This window comes from Cryptomeria japonica, chromosome 4 (assembly GCF_030272615.1).
Source record: "Cryptomeria japonica chromosome 4, Sugi_1.0, whole genome shotgun sequence".
NCBI classification, from domain to species: domain Eukaryota; kingdom Viridiplantae; phylum Streptophyta; class Pinopsida; order Cupressales; family Cupressaceae; genus Cryptomeria; species Cryptomeria japonica.
In genome coordinates, this window is record NC_081408.1 from 312,919,016 (window position 1) to 312,943,037 (window position 24,022).

Sequence of the window (24,022 nt, forward strand, 5' to 3'; positions counted from 1 at the left end):
TTTTTTAAAGAGGTTGGTGATATTCTGGATTCCCTGAGTCCATGCTTGGTCTCTTTTTATTTTATCTCTTAGGACCCCTTGGGATACCAACATTTATTAAACTCTAGATAAAGTACCCTTGTGTCATTTATAAATAGGCTTTGCTTTGGTTTATCATTTACATTGTCTATCACTTGTGATTACTCCTTTTGGAAGGAAATATAATAAGGTTTATGCTTTATGCTCAGTATAGACTTCCAAATTCTTTGTTTTCTGATATATAATGTTTCCATTTCATTAAAAAGATATAAACTGGTTAAAGTTCTTGATCGAAAATTGGGTTTTAGTGTTCCATGCTATCCATTTTTCCGCTCTCATAAGCTATTGATTTACCAAATTTAGAGATAAATACTTAAGTTGTAATGCTTTAGAGGGTTAGTTATGGTTACAGCAGGATATTTGTTAGTTATTTTCTAACGATGACAACAGATTGTTGTGATATTTGTTAGTTATTTTCTAACGATGACAACAGATTGTTGTGGTCTATATGCCTGGTTAAACTTTGGTTTCTGGTATTGTGAATGACTCTTGGAGGGTTGGACTGTATTAGGAAATCCATGCATGAATCTTCTATACAATCCTGCAAGTTCCAAAAATGTCCCATTTCATGGACATTTATTGGTGTTCTTCAATCTTGAATGGTTCTGATTTTCTTGTGTTATGTTTTTCATCTCTTATCAAGTACCTTTATATCCTAAATCTTTGTTGTTTTTGAAGAAATTGTACGTTTATAACGTAGAACTTATGTTATCTAAAGAGTTTTAGAACTATTTCGAGACTCACCATGTGTCCTCTGATTCTTACTAAAACCAGTGTTTCATTTGGGAATACAGAAATGAACTTTCCTAAACATAGTTGAAGATATTGATCATAATTTTCAGAAACATTACAGAGCAATTGTCAAAAGCCAAGAAACCCACAGGCAAGATTGCACTAAGAGTAAGGACTAAGCTTGTGCATCCGGGACCTAAACACATTAATTCAACTGATCAACCAATCCTATAGCATGATGGCTATTTATGTAACATGCTCTATGTAAATTGTAAATAGGCTCACATACATGATATAAGGTCCACATCAGCATAAAATGTACATCATTGCAATCTGAGAGCCTAGGAGTTTGCTTGTAGAGTTTGAATTGAAGAGTAGGTGCATGATACAGTTTATAGCTATATTTCTGGTTCTAAATCCCTTTATCTCAATATAGAAGGGGTTTCCATGGTATTGCATCTCTGATGACTAAAATGCTGCCAAGATAAACATAATATTTAAGAGCTGTCTGCATTGTTTTTTTTCCCAAATTTCAATAAACTGCATGTAATTATAGTGAGTTAAACCTTCAGACTGTTTCGAAGATCAACTTCCTTCTTTTCAGTTAAGGTTTTATCCAACTAGCAACTGCGGAAAACAATGAATATATATGGACAACTTCTGTAATTCCTGCACATACCTCTCAAAGAAGCAACCAAATTGTGATCATCACCAAACCACATCCTATGGATGGGTTTCCTTTAAAGCTCATCATCTGTCTGTTAAGTTATGACTTCAACCAAATTTGTCTCCCTCACACAGCCATAACAAGATATCATTGAGAAATTCAAATTCCTCCAGAAGATATGCCATATGTGATCTCTTGAAGTAGGAAATGTAATTTTTAGGGAAAAAATAATTGGGATAAAGTCAAGGAAATGTCTTGAAGATCACAATGGTGAGATTGGATCTTTACCTATGAAGGTGAGAAACATAAAGGAAGATTTACTACAAACGTACATCAATTTAACTGAGGATATAACTTATAGTAACAATGTTTGTCCAAAGAGGTGAAACAAACTACCACGTGCAACTCAAGAAATTAAGCTATAGGCATGTAGGAGATGTATTATAATGAAAACTTACTGGACTAAAGTTTGGGGAATGAAATAACTTCTACTAAAAAACTTGTAGCTTGTTTATATTGCATGTTTGATTATCATGTGTCTCCATACTGCAAAATAAGAAATACATCAAATTTCAAATATGCTGTCTTTGGTACAAGGCTGCCTGCATCCTTCTGAATGGATGAGTAAAACCTTCTTACAACTGGTGAAGAAATCAATGAGCACTTCTCTTAATAGAAGCAACAAAGAAGATACTTTCTTAGTTCCATTGTACATGATTTCCCAGGTTGCTTTGTGGCCTCAATACTGGCAGAGCCGTGAGAAAAATAGCATACAGAAAGTTCTTTGTGCTTTGAGTTAAACAGGCAGCCTGTTAGGAAATCGTTGATATTTGTTCTTGTATGCTAATGTTTCCCCTTTGGAAACTTGAAGTGATTGTGTTTTTCCTTACTAGTTTATTTGGCTAGATTATATTTATTTTTAACACCAATTTCTCACAGGTGGATGCAGAAGTTATTGCTGTTGGACTTTTGAGAGAAGTGCTTGAGGTAAGTGCTATTAGGAGGCATGAAATAAACATCCAGCTTGGCAGTGAAGTTACTCATTTGTTAGATGAATGCTTAAGAGTGAAGAAAATACCCAAAAGGGTAGACATTTTGGATGAAAATAATGCTTCTGCACTGAGAAAATTCTGTTTGGCATACTATGACATTAGGGCTTTGATTGTAGAACTTGCCATTCGACTGGATATGATGAGGCATTCAAAGCACCTACCTAAATATCTTCAACAAACACATGCTCTTGAAGTTATGCACGTATATGCACCTCTTGCCCATGCAATAGGCACTGGCAGCCTATCATTAGAGCTTGAGGATCTTGCTTTCCAATATTTGTTTCCAAATTCATATTCATTTTTAGATGCATGGCTGAGAAATCATGGAATACAGGGTAAAACTGTTTTAGATGAATATAGGTGCCAACTTTTTGAAGTTTTACAGAATGATCCTGAATTGGGGAATATGGTGGATGGTATCTACATACAGGGCCGATTCAAAAGTCGATTTAGCACGATGAAGAAACTTCTGAAAGATGGTCGTAAACAAGATGAGGTATATGATGTGTTAGGTTTACGGGTTGTATTGAATGCTAAAAGTGGCAAGGATGTGCAGGAGAGAGGAAGGAAAGCATGCTATAGGGCACGTGAACTTATTCAGTCAATGTGGAAAGAAGTGCCACAAAGAATGAAAGACTATATTGCCAAACCGAAGGATAATGGGTATGAAAGTTTACATATGACAGTTGATCTTAGTGACACTATTGTTGAATGCCCTTTCATGGAAATTCAAATTCGCACAACTGAAATGGATGCTGCAGCTGTTGGTGGGGCTGCTTCTCATGAATTATACAAAGGTGGATTGATAGATCCAGAACAGGTAGACACTTGCTATTGGGTATATGACAATAGATTAAAAATTCGAAAGCCAGCTGATTTCAGTTGTTTCTCAGCCTGTACAAGATTCATAAGTGAATGTTGGCTAATAGATACATTAATATGGATTTTTCTTTATAGTTTATTTTTACATGGGCCAATATGTGTCTTTTAAGTCCTTTTAGTACATTAAATTCTCATTTTCTGACTCAAAGTGATTTCAACAAGTGTCAAACCTCATTTACTTTGTATTTTCAAGATTGTCTCAGGTTTTCACTGTAATAAAAGCTTATGACCTGTTAAACAAGCTTATTCTTATTTACCATTCTTCTCATTGAAATGAAAATTTTCTTCTGATATGATAGCATTTTAAATGATCAAGGCATAAAGAACTTGGTTCCCCTGTACTTTTGAGGTAATGGAGATGATTTTTGCTTGTCTAACTTCATAGAAGAAACTTTCATTAATTTCCTTATGAATGTTTTTACATATTGTCAAATTTAAGTTTGACAACAAAATCTACAACGAACCTTTGAATAGCCATAGTTTTGTCAAACTATCACACATAATGCTTGATGCTGTTTTTTTCAATCTTATTTAATTGCCTCATATTCACAAGTTTAAGGACTGATTTGTTCTACCTATTCTTACTCTGCATGACTGCTTTCTGCTCTAACTGAAGCTCAATTGCTTTCTATGGCTTTAAAACTGATATCTTGATTTTCATTAAATTAGCTAAAGAATCCATGAAGTGACATGGATTAATTTTTCTCATAAGTAAATAATTTTCTATGTTTCGTTTATTTCTTAGGAAAATATTTTATTATTTATCATGATTTATCATCACGTGTATTTCTGTTGTGATTGTCCAGTTGCTGTGTCATTCATTTTATGTCTTTAGATTGCTAGATTCTTCTTCCCAAGTCTCCAGATAGAAGCGAATAAAGTAAAACAGATAGACAATTATATGTTTGGCTTTGATAGCCATGCAATTTGAATATCCAACATGCACCGCTTTTGACATAGCACTTAAAGAAGATGCTAATCTAGGGTTGTCATTTTATAGATGTAGGAATCAGTGAGCATATATCTTAAATTGTCATCTGCTGGAACCTTTGGTAGGCTTAAAGTCCATTTCTTATGACCTAAATGCTTGGAATCCAATAATCACACGTAATCTTCTTAAACTAGATTCTTTATAAATTCTATGCAATCATCCTTATTCTGCAAATATGCAGGAGAACCTTAGTAAATTCTTTGTTTTACCTTTTTTTTCAATTACTAGAGAGGTTCACCTCAGTCAACCTTGGGGTTCTGTACCCCTTATGGTAACTGAAACCCATCTTTATCACTGAAGAGACCATAATGCAATTAGGCTTGCAATCCTCCCAATACACTTACCTACCTACTTATACCCATTAAAATCAAGTATATATATGATAGCACTCAACAAAAAATGGGTTTACTTGAGCATATTCTGCTGATCTAGTTTTTCACTGTAGTTCATATAAAGATATACAGAAGGAACACCTTCTTCGTGATGGCTGTATTTGTTTCCTTGCGGTTCATAATGTATATTTTGGGAGTGCCTTCTCTTTGAAGGCCATTCTTGCCTTAAGGTGTGTTACAAATTACCTATATCCATTTTAAATATTTTGGGAGTGCCTTGTCTTTGAAGACCATTCTTGTCTTATGGTGTGTTACAAATTATCTTCTTATATCCATTTTAAAATTACCCGAGCCTAAGGCTAACACATGGCCTGCAAGGAGTAACTAAGTTCTGATCTAATTGGATATCATGTCAAGAGCAGTAGATTTGTGCTAAGAAATGCATGATGGCTCTCCAAACTTTAAATGCTCAGAATGTTTGCAGAAGTTTTTAACTTCCAATGGTAATTCGTTTTAAATGTTTTCAGAATGTTCTTCTTAAAAGGCCAAGATTTCCGCCCTTCCAGAATAACAGTATTTTTAATCAATTTTTGTCAGATGTTGGATTAATTTAGTACAATTTGGAGAATTTTCCATATTCATGATGAGGTCAACATCTGAAGGGGGTAGGGCTTCATAATAAGCACTTGCTCCTAAATATAATCCGACATCTTTAGGTATATCTTGTCTAGCAGATGCTTCCCTGCATTAAGGTATGCACTTACTCAATTCTAAATATGTGCTCAAGGAATATATACTAATATTCCCCAAAATGATTTCTGACTATAGAATAAATAAATTCATAAGAATAGCCTTTATTAAAATATTCTTTTTGAAGAGTGTTTATCTAGATTCATACCGGTATCTTGGTAGGGGTTTCCTTGGAAAGATCAGAATCCATTGTCCATGGGTGCATAAAATGGCCCATCTGTTAAAAATCAAGGCCTGCCCTGGAATATTTTATCTTCACTTCTATTGATGGGATATAATATCCTTGAGTTTGTTGCATGTAACAAATGGTCATGTATATCCCAACTATGTTCTTTCCCAAGCTTGGTTGCTTCATTCAGAAGTCACCATTTTGGAAAGTTCAATGTTTAGCTCAAAAAATGCTCAATATCACCTTTTTAGGTAGATGTCAAGAGGATGTAAATGTTGATCCTAATATGATATATAACTAAGTATATGCTATATATTTTTAAGTATAATAAGGATAAGAACTTGTGGCATGTTAATCCTAACATAAATATTAGTTAATACATTAATCCCTCTTAAATAGGATGAAGGGGTATGTCCCTACATAGTTAAGCCTATAAATAAGGAAGAGAACTCTCTCCCATATCATCATATCATAATATATTGAATTCATATATTATTATCTGATTGCTGGAGGTCACCCCCTCAAAGTGGTCTGCCATGTTTCTGATTTTTACAAATATTTCCAAGAAGTATCATAACAGTAAATAAACTATGGTCAGATATTAAATTGGTACATGGCAGAGTATCACCTCTGTTTTACCAGCCTAAGATGATGATAGATTTCCAACTAGTCTTGCTATAAGTATGATTGGTACCTTGCTAATGCTTCTGTTTAGTGCACATTTTGTTGGTTATAATTTAGGAGGAAGGTGAAGGGATACATTCTCTCTCCAGAGAGCCTGTCATAACATGCCAAATGAACTAAGGTTACTTTTTGTAAACTTGGCAAAATTGGATGAAATACTACCAAGAAACCTGCTATCTCTTTTTATTTATTCCTTCAAATCAGCTTACAAATAAGAGCTCTAGACTAAAAAGCAATAGATTGTGTCAATAGCTATTTGAATTGGTAAGAAACTTGCAATATATTCTTCTTTATGCCCTCAAATCACATTTGGAAACACCAAACAATAAATGCCAACCAACTACTTGCTCAGGTTAGTGCTAGTGAGCGCCTGAGCTCATTACTCAGAATAAATCAAATATGAATGAATGTGGTATAACTAGTCCACCTTTCATTAAATTGTCCTAATCACTACAAACGTACTATGGCTACAAGCATGGATTCCTGCATGCTGGACATTTATCATACATAAATACAATAGGGATTCTACTTATAGACATTTACCTCCCATAGGTCATAATTATGTTATTAAGTTTTGACCTCGTCAATTGCAAGTACAAGGATTGATGCTTTACTCATTTCTGTCATGACTGGGTTTATAACATTAAATAGTGATCTCATTTATTAATGTACAGAAACTATCATTTGTTTATCAAGATCTCATAGTAAACATTTTCATTCCCCAGTATTGTTGAATTAATTAACTCACTCCAATACTATCCTCAAATTCTTCACCTCCATGTGATGTGGTGTTGTTTGATAGGCAGTCATGCTTGTCAATGAGAAGATTTACCAAAGTGCTTCCTAAACTAGGTGCCAATATCACTGTATAGGGTGGACCTGATGGTGAAGAACTCATGCTTTGGTAGGGGAGGCACAGATTCAACTTTGGAAGGGGTAGGCTATGTATGCCCTGTGTCATTATAGCACATATGGTGACTCTCTATAGGGAGTAGAGGGTTGTCTCATGTGCTGTAAACTTACTTGTAGTCTAAGCATTGTTTGATGCTTAGGATACCATCTATGTGGACTTCAAAACTATATTTTCTCTCTTTTGCTTGACTCCTACCTCTTGCATTTTCACAAGGAATGAGCTCTAGGTGAATAATAAAGGGTATGGGTTAGGAAGTCTAGGGTTTGGAATCATGTAGATAGGTTGTGGTCAATTGGAGCATTATAGGCAAGAGGTATGGTTGTAATCAGTTTGGCAACATCCATAGTTTCAAGACTCAGACTTAGCAAGTTGATATTTGACGCAGCACTCAAACTCAGTAAATAATTGACAAATTGAAAAAGCATGAAATATGAAGACTTTTGAAGCATTTAAAGCTTTTACCATGCATCCTTTATTAATTAAGCTTTGAAGGCATAGTTAGCTCATCAATCAGAAGCTACATTCGTCACATACACAAGTAAACATTGATCAAATGAGTACAAAAGTGGATTTGAGTTGAAGGAAACAACATTTTTAAATATATAAATATTCTCAAGTGTTTTAGGTGTACAAAACTCATTGATTATAATATCTATGGCATCAAAAACAAAAATCAAAACATAGAGTCGTGAACTATGGTAGAGAGGAGCTTGTATCACTTGGCCCAACATCACTAGCTCCATGTGGGTCTTGCTCTTGTATCTCAGACAAGTCTACAAATTCTACTACAATCAGAAGAGAACTACTTAGGGAAGGGATTGACTTAGAAAACCAAAAGTATAAGTCTCCTTCAATTACATGGGATTTACTTGGAAAATAGGTTGAAAGAATTAAAAAATGTTGCTTTTCCATCTCACATGGCCTAAAGTCATTATTATTTTTTGCCTTTAAAACTAGAGTGAGGTTTAAGGACAACAACCCTTAGCATGGTCTAGGGGTAGTGACCCTTGTGGGGTTCTCGGGTAGCCCGAATTAAAGCCTTCGGGACCATATAAACTTTCATGGTGCATGCTCTTTTCCACAATTTTATTACTTTTAACCAAGCTCCAAGAGTCCTCCAATCCCTTCAAAAAATGCAATTAGCAAAGCAATAGAACAATAATTAGGCCCTAAATATGTTTGTTGGTTTTTCTGTTTTAATGGTTTGAATTTTTAGCTTCAATTCTCTCTTTTTCTCCTTGCTTGTGCTTGCCAATGGAATAAATATCATTTTGAAGTAATAAAGATCATTTTACATGTTTTAAGCTTATGCATTTTGATTTTTTTTTCTTTCTAGTTTTCCACTTGATTGTCATGGTTGACTTTTGTAGATGAGAGTTGCCAGGTATGGCAAGTCTAGTAGATTTGGTGAGTTTGACTAGTCCTGTCGAGTACTCGGGTATTGAGGCTTTGGGCCTCAGTTCACTTCGCTTACCTCAAGACTCATGGAGTTTGGGTGAGGTCCTAGCAAGTCTTGTAGTTTGTAACTATGGCAAGATGGTTAGAAAGCGATTGGGATTCTTGAGGATTAGTCAGGTCTACTGACAATTTAAAAGTTGGGATGATAATTGGCATTAAATGTTGAGCCAGCAGATGTTATCTGACCAAAAAGATTAAAGAGAAAAAATTGTACTAATAAAGTGAGACAAGTCTACCCCCTTGAATTTTTCTTAAGATTTTGAAATTGGATCTGTGCCAGGGAGATCGATATTCGATGGAGTAATAATAGCTCAAGAATCCATCCATTCAATCTAGACCAATAAAAAACCAAGTAATTAAGTTGGATATTAAAAGAGCATATGATAAAGTTGATTGGAGGTTTTTATGAAAGTGTTTAGAGGCTTTTGGGTTTTCAAGAGAATGGGTAAATCCGATTTTTTACAGCATATCTAGCCTCAGGTTTTTAGTTTTAGCTAATGGTTCTCCAGAAGGAATCTTTGAAATTTCTAAAGGTATTCATCAAGGGGACCCTATTTCTGCCTTTCTCTTTATAATAATGGTGGAGGCTTTGGGGAGGTATTTGAGTAGAGCCCCCCAGGATGGACAAGTGAGAGGCGTTAAGATTTCTAACTCGGTTGAGGTAGTTTCTCATCAATAGTTTGCAGATGACACCATGCTCTTTCGATATGCTAATAGAAAGGAGGCAAATTTTTTTAGGAAAACTCTCAAAATCTTCTCATCAGCATCAGGTCAATAGGTAAATCAATCTAAATCAGAGATATTTTTTTTCAATGTAAAATCTAGCATAGAGAAGGAGATAAGGCAGGGAAGCTACCTTGTTCATATTTAGGATTACCCTTGGATAAAGGATTGAGGACCACCAAAGTGTGGGATCCAATTGGGGAGAAAATGGATTAAAAAATGGAATCTTGGAAAACAAAATGTTTCTCATGGGCAGGGAGAATTACTATGTTGAAGGCAGTTTTATCAACTCTCCTTGTTTATTTAATGTCATGCTTATCTCTTTCAATAGGAGCAAATTCAAATTTGGTGAAGAAAATGAGATCCTTCTATTGGCAGGGAATGGCTAAGAAAAAAAATTGGCGTTGATTGCTTGGGATAAGATATGTAAGCCTATAGCTTCAGGGGGAGTGGGATTGAGAAATCAGATGCGGCAAAATAAAGCACTGGGAGCTAAATTGGTTTGGAAATTATATAAGGATTCTCACCTAAAATGGGTTAAAATTCTTTAAAGTAAATACTTAGAAGACATGAGCCCAAAAGTTCTCTTTAGGACTCCAAATCCCCCAAAAGGGTCAAGAGTTTGGAATTTTATGTTAAATTGTAGAGAACTGATTTTAGAACAGATTTCTTGGGATGTGGCAGATGGCTAAAAGGTCCTTTTTTGGTTAGATTCATGGGGAGGCTATCCTGCTTTAGATAAAATAATGAATGTCAATAATATGAGAGAAGTATGTGAAAGATATTGGGGAATACATGTTAGAGATTATATTGAGTTTCATGATAGTAATCCCTTTTTGGGATGGAAATGTAATATCCCTGACAATTTTTATTTTTATTTTTTCAATAAGATTACAATGCAAACACAATAAACCGTTAAGGTTAGAGAAATAAGCCAAAACAACTGAAAGGGAACCCTTCCACCTTTTGATCACTGAGAGCCCAATTTGAGAGGGTGAGAGCATACGGTGTTCCGAGGATCGTTAGCACCATACACTGAACTGAAATTACAATGCACAGGCAGCAAGCCAGCCCCTTTTGCTTATCCAATAGGATAGAAACTAAATTACTTGGCGGTGAACCAGCCAAGGAAATCGACAAGGAATTTCAACACAATCACTCTACCGCATATTTCAGCGGGAGGACAATACATAGAAACTATCACTCTATCGCATATTTCAGCGGGAGGACAATATTACTCGACCGCTTACTCGGTAGGAGGACAAAAGTTACAAACTGAATTACAAACAAGAAGGCGGCTATGCCATCCTCTTCCACTTGGACAGTGGGAATTACAAATAAGAAGCAATAAGAGTGATTGATCATTTTTACTGAAACAATCTTACAAATAGAGATATGAGAATAGATAAGAAGTTAAGTGCAGATCTCAAGCTATCCAAAATCACACAACATAAACACTACTTGCTGTTCTGAAACTGAAAATAAATGACACGTTGAACTAGCCACACCAGGCAACACCAAAAACTCACAACTCACTCAAATCTACACTAAATCACACCAAATCTGAAATAAATGAAAGAAATGACATAGGCGATCAATACCTAAACCTCAAACCAGCAATGTGGAAGCTTCAGGAGTGATGCACGCAACCTGAGGCACCTCCCAAATGGTACAGCCTGCTGTAGATTTCAATTTGCAGCTAAAAATCAGAATCATCATGTCCCAATCTGCAAATTGGTGAGTTATATCGCCCAGGGAGTACGGGTGGATAGAGCCAATACCCAGAATGTAATGATCAACAGGCAGGGAGATATAAACGAAACAATGCTTCAGCCACCGCATCCAACAACACCAAAAATCACAGAAGCAAACAAAACTCTCCAAATCCACACAAAATGCAATCCACAGGAAACAACCAAGCAATCCAACAAAATCGAACCACAGCTAGGAGTGATGTCTCACACTCAAAACTGCAAAGGATACTCTAGGAGGTTTTCACCCTCGAAGAAGTCTGAAGTCATTCCGACAGCATAACAGTGTAAATTCTCTAGATGACCAAATGAGAGGCCAAGCACTCGTATTTAAAGATTTTCCAGTCTGAAATTCAAATCCAAATTACCGCTAAATTCACCTCCTTCAATTTGCATTTCATTTCCCCAAGGTGGACCCAAGTATGATGTCCCACTCATAAGTCAAAATCACACCTAGGGGAAAGACCACAATTTTTTGGCATGTAAATACACTTTGTTAAATAAAATAATGTCTCCACATTCACTTTTTGGCGTCCCCCTTCATAAAATAAATATTTCGCCTAGCAGACTTAGGAAAACAACATAATGCACAATTCTCAATAACATTAATCAATAATAAAATAATTAAATATTAAACCTTAGGATAAGGAAATAATATTTAATCAAATAACTTATAACTCCAATACTGATTATCATCAAAATCAAGGATGAAGTTGAGCAATGAAAACCACTGAATTGAACTGGATCAAGACCCTGTCCAAGACTGCCAAAAATAACAATTCTCAAATTCCTACTTACTAAAAATAGTAAGTCATGAAATACTGCTCCGAAAAGCATGATCTTTGCACCCAGAGAAAGAGCTTGGAAAGCTCGGTAAAACTGTACCATCTAGTCAGCCAAACCCTAACTTACTAAAAATAGTATGTGAACCTCAACCGAACGCGATGCATGTATCATCACTGCGAAGCTCTCCGAAAACCCAGAAAAACTCCACAATCAGAAATCCAGACTCCAACTACTTCCCACTCAAAATCCTCCCGGAAGATTGAAACTCTAATTCTGCCAAAAATAGCCTACGGGCCTCCTGAATAGGCTATTCTCCACCAAGAATGATCACTGACTAGAAGGGGACATTACAGGAAATAGAGTAAGTTTGAAGAATTTCCTATCAAGAAAGAAGATCTATCCCAACTTATGGACATTTTGAAGAATAGATCCCTTTCTTTTAAGAATGGAAAGGATATTCTGATTTGGAAAGGAGCAAAATTAGGTATTTATAATTCCAAAGACAGTTATAGATCAATTGTTGAGAAACAATGCTTTCAAAAAAATGAGATCCCGATCCAATTGTGTTGGGATAAAATTTGCTTGCCTAAAGTAGGAATTTTCGCTTGGGCAACCCTTCAAGGTAGAATTTCAACTACAGAATGGTTTAGGAAGATTGGATTTGCTGGCCCATCCATTTGTGTTTTATGCGAATAGAATGAAGAGATATTCAACCATATTCTTTTATGTTGCCCCTTTTCTTATAAATGTTGGCAATGGTTATGTGCAAGATTGGGATGGATAACAACTCTTCCCAATGATATTATGAGTATGTTTCAAGGTTGGCCCAGATTATTTTCTTCAAGTTTGTATAGATCTTTTGGACTTCCTCGCCTTCTTTATTGATTTGGGAACTATGGAAGGAAAGAAATCAAAGGATATTTAAGGAGAAAAAATTGTCTTGGGAGGCTCTATCTAATAAGATCAAAGCTGCCATCTAGTAGGTAATTAACCTATGAGCCAAAAGATACTCAATTCTCTAGTTGGGATGATAAGATGAGGGGTAGATGGTTTGGGCTAAAGATTCCTCCCTATGCTGGTCAAGGGGGCAAAATATTCAAACAAAAGAGAAGTCAATGCATGTGGGTTCCTCCTAAAGAAGGTTGGTATAAGATGGAGCATCTTGAGGAAACCTTGGCTTCAGGAGCAGGTTGTGTAGTTCATTCTTGGGAGGGAATGCTAGTTGCCAAGAAGGCTAAATTGTTAGAAAAAGATACAAATAATATAGTAGAACTTAAGGCTGTAGTAGAAGGGCTTATAATTTGCAGAGAATTAGGTATCAAGAAGGTGGAAATTGAAGGGGATTTTGCAATTGTTATCAACGCCCTTAGAACAGGAGCAACCCCAAATTGGAGACTGAATTCAATCCTGGGTAGGGCTTTAGAGCTTCTAAAGCTTTTTGAAGCTGTTACAATCAATCACATCTATAGAGAAGCAAATGGCCTTGCAGATCAATTAGCAAATTTAGGAGCGGATGGAATAGACAAAAAAGAGATCAAAGGGTCTCAAATTAATAAAATTTAACTAGAAGATTGTAATGTCCCCTAATTAGTTATACTCTAAGTTAACTTAAATTTGCCCAAATCTATATTAGTTAATTAAGTTTTATGGGAGTGCTGTTGATGTGTTTTTTATTCACTTGCGAACACAAAATAAAATACCCAAAAGTATCTTATCCTCTCTTGGACAAAGTTACTCAAATGTTGAAGATTGGCTTAAGGATCACTTTTGACAACTCCAAGGTTCTAGTATGTCAGTATTATAATTTATACAAATTGAATTTGATTTGCCTTATTCCTTCTGGATTCATTAACAATATATGTACATGTATAATGTCTAATAGTGATGTTATGTATAATCTTTTCAATGCCGTTTGAATAATTATATATTATATGCCTTTTCAATTTTATATCATATTAATTGTCATCAATTTGATTAAGATTATTCACAATGGTTTATATTCAATAATGTACATATACAATCAATTTGATTAAAATTATCCACAATGGTTTATATTCAATAATGTACATATAGAATTTTAATATATATATAAATACTGACTGTTATGTTTTAATATTCTTCAGAATACGTAACTATCATTTTCCTTCCTATCCTTGTTGGCAGTTTGGATGATCTATCTTCTATCTCCACATTGGCACGGAGTGTGGGGGGGTATTTATCCTTCCCCCCATATCGTGGTGAAAAGCCATGATGTTCCCTTAATGGGCAGCGCCCCCTTTTTGAAGGGTTGCTGTCCTCCTATTTCTTACGGCTCCTTTCTAAAAGAGCACTGCTTCATAGAATGCTTCGATTTGGAGACTATTCAAGCCATCGTTTAATGAATGGTTATCGGGCCTTGGTGAATATAGGAGTTAATTGGTCAAACCAATATAAGATATGTTTTAATACAAAGCATCATTCAATATTGTTAATGTATATAATATAATTTATATTGTTAGTGCATCATTTTTAATATAATGTACATTGTTAACATAATAACATCATAATATAATAGAATATCATTTTAATATGAATGTATTATAATATAATTTTAATATGATGTTAACATATTATATGGCAAAAATTATATTAATTATTTCTAATATAAATGGGGGGACATGACAAGATGAACATTATTTTTAGATTTCATGGTAGAGGACAGTAGAATCATTTGATTTGAATGGGAGTCAAGGCTTTTCGAAAATATTTATATCAGACTGAATTTAGTCAATGCATTCTATTTGACATTGAGGTTAAATTTCAAAGAAGAAAATTATGAAAAAAGTTTATTCTCATTCATGGTGATGGATCGTAATCATAAAGTTTGGATTGAAAAGCATTGAAGGATTCAAGGCATAGACGGTGGCAGTCCTAGAAAGTAGGCGGTTAACGGACATCCTAGGTGGCTATTATTTTGAAATTATGACTCAGTCTCTTCTTAAGAAAGAGCAGTGTCAGTTGGCAACGGTTATCGGTATTCAAATTGTGTTGGATCGATCACATCTCATTAATTTATGAGGTGGTGGTTAGGCTGGCATATGGTGACGTGCTGATGTGTTTTTTATGACAGCGTTGAACACAAAATAAAGTTTCCTAACGGTTGCTTCACTCTCTCTTGATCAAAGTTCAACCGCATGCTAAGATTGCGATAAGTTCAAACGGCTAACTCCAAGGTTCCTTTATGCGATGGACGTGACTCAGTTGGCGGATGTGATTGCTGGTAATCCATGGGGACTTACGTTTGAATCGTTCTTTCACTTCTTTGCTGTGGCTGGAACTTCATCATCGGATATAGCAATTTTGTGATGCTTCTGCTTCGAATGAAATGAACTGGAATGGACTAAAATTAAAGGGGAAAGGGTTAGAAGGATCTAAATCTACTCCTAAGGGCAATGATATCAATAGATAATGCTTTAGTGGACAAATTCCAAATAAACCAAGCTTTGCTTTGCCAAGTTTAACTACAACTCCGCAAGAATCGGTGCAATCTTCTGAGGATGTTGAAGGATTTTCACATTGAGAAAGTGCATTTGAATACACAACACGATGCAATCCAAATGACTATTCACAATTGAACTTAGCACAAATTTGGTGGCCCAGGCTAACTTCACACTACAACTTATAATCAACAAGATGCAAAAAGTATGAACCATGGAAATTCATCAAACACCATTACATTCTCCATTGAAATCAAAGCACTATACAACTTCTACTCTAAGCAAGGAAGGTGAACCATGCAAGTTTTGAAAAATAACTTAAGTGGACACCATCAGAGAACAATGTTTCACTGTTATTATCTCAAAAACTTATTGCAACAATTTCATGCAAATCTCCCTGCTTTACAAATGAAGGGGTCACCCCTTTATATAGGCCTCTAGCCTTGAGTATATGCAAACCCTAATTAGGGTTTTTCCTAAAAGATTCCCCACACATGATGCAACAAGGTGGGAGTCCACAATAAATGCCCATTATGCCCATATGCAATTAATTACATTCCCGCCCAAAAGTGGCGTCCATTGTGCATTGAATGCACCACTTTAAAATTTGCCCAATATGCACTAAATATTCTTCCATGCAAAAATCACCCCATTATGTCATAAATGCACCATCATCTCCACATGCGACGACAACATGCAAAAGAATCAGCCATGATGCCATAAATGTGGTGGCTACATGCAAAAAAAATGCTCCATTAATTCATCATGTGCTGACCTGGCTGCCACTTGGCAAGAAACCCTAGGAGAGAGAACTTTGTCCAGGAAGCATTTTCTTGAAGTTTTGAATTTTCCTTGTTCTAGAGGAGATTTCCCATTGATTTTCAATATTTCCTATTTTTTAGGGATTTTTAAAATTAGGGTTCTAGGGTCCAGGAGAGAAAAAATTCTCTCATGAATCCAAATCTATCATCATTTTGAAACTCGGATGATTTTTGATGCTCCAAAATGGATTTTTCAAAATTTTTATTGGGGGGAATTTTCTTCTTCAATTCAATCCTTGGGTGTGATTTCTTCCTTGCTTGGAATTCCATCTTGAAGGAAGGAATTTCCAACACTTGGTCAATTTTTCACTTTTTCCAAGAATTCTTCCTTGAAGGAAGGAATTTCCAACACTTAGTCAATTTTTCACTTTTTCCAATAATTCTGTCCTGAAGGAAGGAATTTCCAACACTTAGTCAATTTTTCACTTTTTCCAAGAATTTTGCCTTGAAGGAAGGAATTTCCATCATTTTCACCTTTTCCAAGAATTCTGTCTCGAAGGAAGAAATTTCCAACACTTAGTCAATTTTTCACTTTCCCTTTTTAGGAATTCTTTCCATTTTGAGCTCCGGAATTCGGGAGAGAGAAAATTCTCTCTTCTAGCCAAATCTGTCATCATCTTGAAATTCGGATGAATTTTCATGCCTGAAAGAGGTGTGTAGGGGAAAAAGTGAGACTAAGTATGGAAACCCTAATCCCGCTCTCATACACACTCATGGAATACAAAAGAGCCTAGGGAGGTAACGCACTTCGGCTACTTCTTGTGAGGAAGAGAGAGCCGAGGATTACCTCTTAGGGTTCCGATTCCCTTGCTGCAAGAGAGGAATGATTCAAAATGCAATCTAACCTAAAGTGCAAGTAAGCAAGCAAACCCTAATTTGGAAATGCAGAACCGAAAATAACTGATAAACCGCCGAAGAGTACAAATTAGGAGGCAAAATTAGAGGTGCACCTGTGTCTGAAATCTGAGTTGAAATGTCTGGGACTAGGGTGCCACGCCACTGTCCTGATTCTGCAAGTCTGAAGTTGCAATTGACAGGATGAGATCTATACACTGCAAACTGCTGCATTGCCAAATCCAACTGAAGACAGGTAGGACCAAGGCGCTACGCCTCTGTCCTGGGTAGGACTAGGGCGCCACACCTCTGTCCTAGGGGTTTTTGCTGAGATCTGAGCCCTAGGACAACCTCCGTGTGCTTTGTTGGTCCTGAAACTTCTAGCAACGCTCGGATCCGAACCTGTATCTGTAGCTGAAAAAGAGGGTTTCGGGTGGCTATATAGGGTTTTGCCTTAGTCAAATCCCTGTTTTGGTGATTTCCACCTCAACAAATAGCTGATAATGTACTGAAAATGTGTGTGCTAGAACCTTGTGTGTGTGCAAGATCCTAAAATGAAAGCAAACAATCTAGAGCAACCTTAATTGCTTATAATTGACAAAGTAAATGCTCTAAATCCATGATGCAAAGTGATCTAAAGCATGAATATGAATCAAAATGAAGCTAATAGAAAGACATGGAAACAACATGAAACCATACCCAACCCCAAGGGAGAGGTACAAGCCAATCTTCAGTCGATGATCTCCTATTGTTCTCCCTACATCTTCAAAAAGCCCCCAATTGATGAAATGATGCTTGATGAATGTTTGATGGATGAATGTTGAATGTTGTCGAAGACTTCAAAGATCTACTCTTTCGCTGCAAAGAAGGCTCTTTATGCTCCAAAAACCTGCTCTTAGATTCTTAGAAGAAGACCCCTTCAAATGAAGAAAGAGAGCTCTTAAGTATGAAACCTTAGATCTTAATTTCATGTTTAGGCCGACCTAAGATTTGAATTTCCTACCAATCTTTTGGGGTTAAGCATTACTATATCATAGGATTATGCTCCTAAAATTTCGGGAAAAAAGCTGAGGACCATGTGCACTTTCAACATGGTCCAACCAACTTTTCACCAAATTTTCGGGGACGTTAGATATAATGATATTAGAGCAAATCCCAAAGTTATAGCTGATTCCAAGGTGTTTTGATATGTAAAATCGAGCCTCAAAGGTCAAAATAGGACAAAATTAGGGTTTAGGATTAAATGATTTATTGAAGGAATAAAATGACAAGGGGCACACTTAAGATAAAGGGCCCATCTTTATAACATGTGAAGTGATGAATTATGATTTTAGATTTAATTAAATACTTAAAAGAGATTAGAAATGCAAGATGCAAAACACACTAAGGCGGGTGCTAATCAAGTGTGACACTACAAGAGGATTTTTCAAAAAAAATTCCGAGGGGAATTTTTTTTTTCTCAATTTATCGTTGACCTTCCATGCCTTAGATTTTTTTCATCTTCAATTGACCTTGAGCGCGGATTTCATCATGTGGAGGAAATTTCACTTTTTCTTTGATTTTCCTTGACTTCCCTTATCCAGCACGCCATGCCTGACTTGGGCGCTATTTGATCATCATGGAGAAATTTTTCATTTTCATACTTTTCCATGGCACCTTGGAATTGGCGCCCTTCCTTGACCCTTGGCGCTATTTGCACTAGGTGGAGAAAATTCAACTTTTTTGGATTTTCCATGGCATCTTCAATTTGGCGCCATTCTACACACTTGGGCACTAAATAAGCATAGTGGAGGAAAGAATGGTGTGGAGGAATTTTCCTCCACTCCCCCTTTCTAGCACCCTTCTTCCTCCTTGGGCGCCAAAACACCCTAGTGATAGAATTCTCACTTTTGCCAACCTTCCTTGTCATCGACATCCTAGCGCCCACACTTGCATTTGGGCACCAAAAACACGAGCAAGGAATTTGGGGGGGGTGAGGGAGGGTGGAGGAAATTCCTCCATAACCCCACTTTAGCGCCCTTCTTCTGGACTAAGCGCCATTTCCTCATGTCCAGGGAATGATGGATTTTCCCTTTGGTTGCCGTTCAGACTTAATCAAAATGTTGCTCAATTGCCAGAATGGGATGTCATGTGTGAAATTGAAGTGCTTTGTCATGCCAGACTTAGAATTTTTCAAGTTTTCCACTTCTGGGATGAGCGTCCATACTTAGCCCTTTTTTTATCAGTGGCCTGCCTTTTCAAACTTTCCGGATTTAGACAATTCTTCAGGAATGTTCGGTCTTCAGTGTCTGCTTGTGAAGATCCTGCCAAAATAGACTTTCCCAAAATAGTAAGTGTTTCAAAATGTTAGGATTAAGGCAAAACAGGTCAAGAAAGCACTTACTAAAAATAGAAACTGCTAAAAATAGTAAGTTTGATTTCTGGCAAAATTAGATCAATCCCGGAGGCAGTGAAATCCCTAAAAAATAGGAACTTTCTAAAAATAGAAAGTTGCTCAAAATTCGCTCAAATTTCATGAGTAGGTTCCTTAAAGGGTCATGATTCCAATGCAACGTTCAGTTTTTCCAAAACACTGAAGGAAAGGCCTCAAATCCAAGTCTGAAGGATGAAACCCTAAAATAGACCAAATAGGCTCTAGACTTGGCCAAATTTGCTCAAATGAGCTGCAAGATTGATCAAACTGACCCCCAAACACTTGCAAATAGAGAGGACTGATGAGACTGCCGCGAAAAGACCCAACAAACCAAAGCCAAAAGACCAAGAGGACCTAAAAAGTAGGGGGTCCCCATTTGCAATGGGGCGATGTGTGAAAACGCCACAACATGAGGGTTGTAGTTAGTTGCCTATTCTTTGTTTAGCCAAGGTGGTGGATATAGGCAGCAGAGCTTTGAAGGTATGCCTATTAAAAAAAATGTTTTTTTGGTGTTGATTTTTCCCAGGCAAAAGGACAGGCAGCTGGCATTGTCAGTGAACTTATATCAATTTTTGGGCGATCACATCTCATTAATTGTTGGGGTGGAGTATAGGTTGGCAATTGGTAGCAGTTGTGGTTAGCAGCTAAGTGGTCACAGTTAGTAAGGTGGGAGCTAGTCATTTTCTTTCCTTAGCTAACAAGAGAGTGAAGATCATGACTGAGGGATAAATCTATAAAGTGGTGCAAGGGAAAAGGATTCAGACACAAATAAAATATAATTATCCTGGGTAGTGTTTCAGCTTGGGGTTGTCTTTCTTTAGTCATCTTTATGGGGGTTCTTGGATGGTGAGTCACATTCTAAGAGATAGGTCAACAAATACTTGGTGGGCACTATTTGAAACTTAATCCACATGTATTGAAATCAATATTGCATTTAATAAGGCAGGCTGATGACAGGGTGGCCTACTTGCTTCACGCAAGTTTGTAGTCATATCAAATCAAAATTAATTTTGATATGCATTTTCTGAAGCACTTCAAAGTGGAGGAAAAGATGACATGGTATCAAATAATGATGGAGCATTTCATTGTTTCTTATTTGAGAAGATATCAAAGACAAGAAATTTTCATATTTAATCCTCCACCAGCCGGTAGAATCAGTCATTGTTTTGTTTGGGTTCTGCTCTGATAGCTATCAAAGATGGACTCTCCTATTAGATTGGTTTCAGAGAAGAGGCAGATGCTTTTCTTGGCGTAGTGACTAACAAGCGAGTGTTAGAAGTGACAAACCACTCTCATTGTCTGTTTATTCATGCAGTTAAAAGGATTTTGGGGGGTGAATTTATAAGGGTAGAACATAGATACAGAGTTAACATGGATATACCAGCTTTCTTTCTAGCTACTGTATTGTGGATTGGTGAGAGAAAGGTTGTAGCAAAGGAGCTGTGTAGAAGGGTTTCTAAAAAGGCTTTCCTTGGGGATCTGAATCGAGTGCTTGACAATGTGGATGTTAATTTGACCATTCCATACTGTTGTGACTTCTTCACACGTCACCCCATTGCAAATGGGGACACCCCTTTTTGCTTTGCTTGCCTGGTTGCTTTAGTCGTCTAGGGTTGTGATCCAGCAACAATTCATTCTCAAAGTGGTCTTAACAGGTAAAACTGATATCATTTCGCAAGCTGCAAAGGTTTTAAGATAACAAACTTCAATTCAAATAATTGTCTTTTGAGGACACGATGCAGATTGATTTGAGTTGAGTTGTAAAAATTGTCTTAGCACGAGAGCTGCGTATCAACTCCTAATGATATAGGTTGGCAAACTTCTGTACATGAAGGTTGAACAGAACGAGAGATGAAACCCTCAAGTTGCAAAGATGAAAGTTGGTGAATTATTCAGTAAGATGTAGGTGTGCATGATACCAAGTTCGCTGGAAAAGACAAGTTGAAATTAGAACTTCCAAACATCTGAGATGAAACTGACTCCAGCATACATAGCTGAAGGATGAAATCAGTTATGGCAAAACTCGAACCTCCAAAGAGATGAGTCAAACAGCTAAAGCGAATTCTCCTAAAAAAAAGAAATGATAGCGAATTTACCTAAGGCAAAATTTCAAGCCACATGGATGAGGGTTGGAAGATGAAAACATGACACTCTCAAGTCGCAAAGATGGAGGTTTAAAGAATCATCAAGCCCCAAAATTCTAACCTCTAGATATGCAAGGTTGGTGGGATTGCTAAAAGGATAAGCAGTGCGAATTGAAATTTACACAAGGAATTTTTACAAGGAAGAATGCTGAAGTTAAAAGAGCAATGGATAGAAAGATGAAGTCCGCTGGAAAGAATATGAAGGATGAGTTCGCTGATCAAGGAAGTTGGCAAGATTGAACTTCCAAACATCAAAGTTGAATTTATTAAGTATCAATATCGAACCTCAAAAAGAGTAAGTTAAAATACTTGAGCATCAAAATCGAACTCTTAAAGATGGAAGTTGAAATGCACACAAAGATGGAATTCACTCCTTCAAGTCACAAGGATCAAAGTTGAAATTACTAAGTATTGAAGTTGAACTTTCAAGGATCAAGGTTGAACTCTAAATCGAACCTCCAAGGATGGGAATTGAAAATCATTAAGATAAGAATCGAACCTATAAAGATGGGAGTTGAAAATCATTAAGATAAGAATCGAACCTATAAAGATGGGAGTTGAAAATCATTAAGATAAGAATTGAACCTCTAAGGGTGGAAGTTCGAACCCCCAAGGATGAGGGTTAAAAGTCATTAAGAACCTCTAAGCAAATAGGTTAAAACAAATGATAAGTGAATTTCAACTTGGACAAATGGAGGCTGACCAAAATCGCGTCGCATAAAGAGAGACCCTCTAAATTAACACTTAAAAGTTTGTCAAGTCCGCCTCCTAGGAACACATAAACAAGTTCGATTTTTGTTAATTAAAAGCCTTAGTATACTAAGTTGGCCAGCATGAAGAGTAAAAGAAAATGATTAAAATAGCAAAGTCGGCTTGATCCAATTATGAAAGGGTGTGACTTTTAAACTTCAAATCGTATAAGGAAGAACATCCTTCAACAACACAAATGCAAATGCAAATCATAAACCTACAAATCATAAATTTGGCCATCAGTTTCAATTAGAAGCAATTCGCTCAGCAGTTTGGAGGAAGAAAATCGCTAAAGATTGGTGACATTGCTGGAAGTAAAGAACTTTGCTACCCTTAAACATTTAAGTTCACCTTGATTAGCCTTCCAAATTCGTCCATTATAAGCTGGAAGGAAAGAGGCTTTCAGACATTAACTTGTGGCAGAAGGCAGGCTCAATGAACTTGTCCCAAAAGCAAAAGGCTGGAGGTTTGAGAAAGATTTTTGAGTATAACAAAACTCAGTCAGCTCAGGAATTAATTTCAGAATTTACTAATCATTAAAGAGAGGAGGTATGACTCAGACTTTCTGAGTAATAATCAAATCTTAAGAGGGGTAACATTCAGATTTTGGATTACAAATTACATGTACTATCTCAATATTTCCAGAATTTAACAAAACAAATTTTTCTCTAAGTTCTGATTTTGTTACAGTTAAAAATCATATATATCAAAATAATATCAGAACTTAGCAACATAAGTATAATTCAACTTTGAGGCATTCTAACTTCGAAATTCTTGCAGGAACATGTCGGGAGAAGGATCAAGGAAGGATCAGATGAAGGCCTTGCTCAAAGGGTTTTATCTGGAATCTTAAATCACTTCAAGATGGAGGAAAATTGGATACCAACCTGGAGCAGTTTGACTTAACCAAGTTCAAGAAGAGGATGTATGGCACACATGAGAAAACGCCTTCTCCTATGGCAACCGACATGATCAAGAATGGAATTTGTCAAGCTGCTGGCTTCCCACCTGCAGTACAGTGCAGTGAATTAATGGTGGAATGCGTAAAACACTACAACTCCGAAGAGAGGACCATAGTAGCATCCAATGGAATGGTCTTAGCACAGCTCATGGAGGAAGCAATCAGAGAAACATTTGGTATTCCGTACCATAATGGGATGATTGAATTAACTAAGCAAGAGTTAGAGGCTTTCTTTGAAAAGGCATCAGGAAGATGTACGGATCACATTATTTCAGACTGGATGAGTGGAAGCAAGAAACCATAGTCTAAGATACCTAAGAAGTTTGTATGTCTTGATTTCAAGGAAGAGTATGGGGATATGGTATTCTTGCTGAATAGAATCACGGGGCGCCCACAAGGAGCAACATTTCAGATATGGATGTTTTGTTATGTGGAAGAAGTCTCTCTAGGACTGAAGATGATAAATTGGGCTAAGTTGATTAGTGATAACTTGGATAACCAGCTAAGAGAATTGGATAGAACAAAGACATTTTACTTGAGCTCCTATGTTGTATATGCATTGGCTAGGCACATAAGGTATAAAGAATTGATATGCAAAGGAGAGGTAGGCATCAAGAAAGGACAGCTCAAGGTGTATGATTGTTATCCTCAATTG

At 36.5% G+C, this 24,022-nt stretch overlaps 1 protein-coding gene across 1 annotated transcript in view; it reads left to right on the forward strand.

Moving 5' to 3' along the window:
- LOC131043445 (probable GTP diphosphokinase CRSH, chloroplastic) overlaps positions 1–24,022 on the forward strand; it is a 60,332-nt gene that overhangs the window by 2,217 nt on the left and 34,093 nt on the right. Inside the window, exon 2 of the mRNA XM_057976646.2 lies at positions 2,417–3,349. Within this exon, the coding sequence (XP_057832629.2) occupies positions 2,417–3,349 (933 nt within the window). The remainder of the gene's footprint in view (positions 1–2,416; positions 3,350–24,022) is intronic.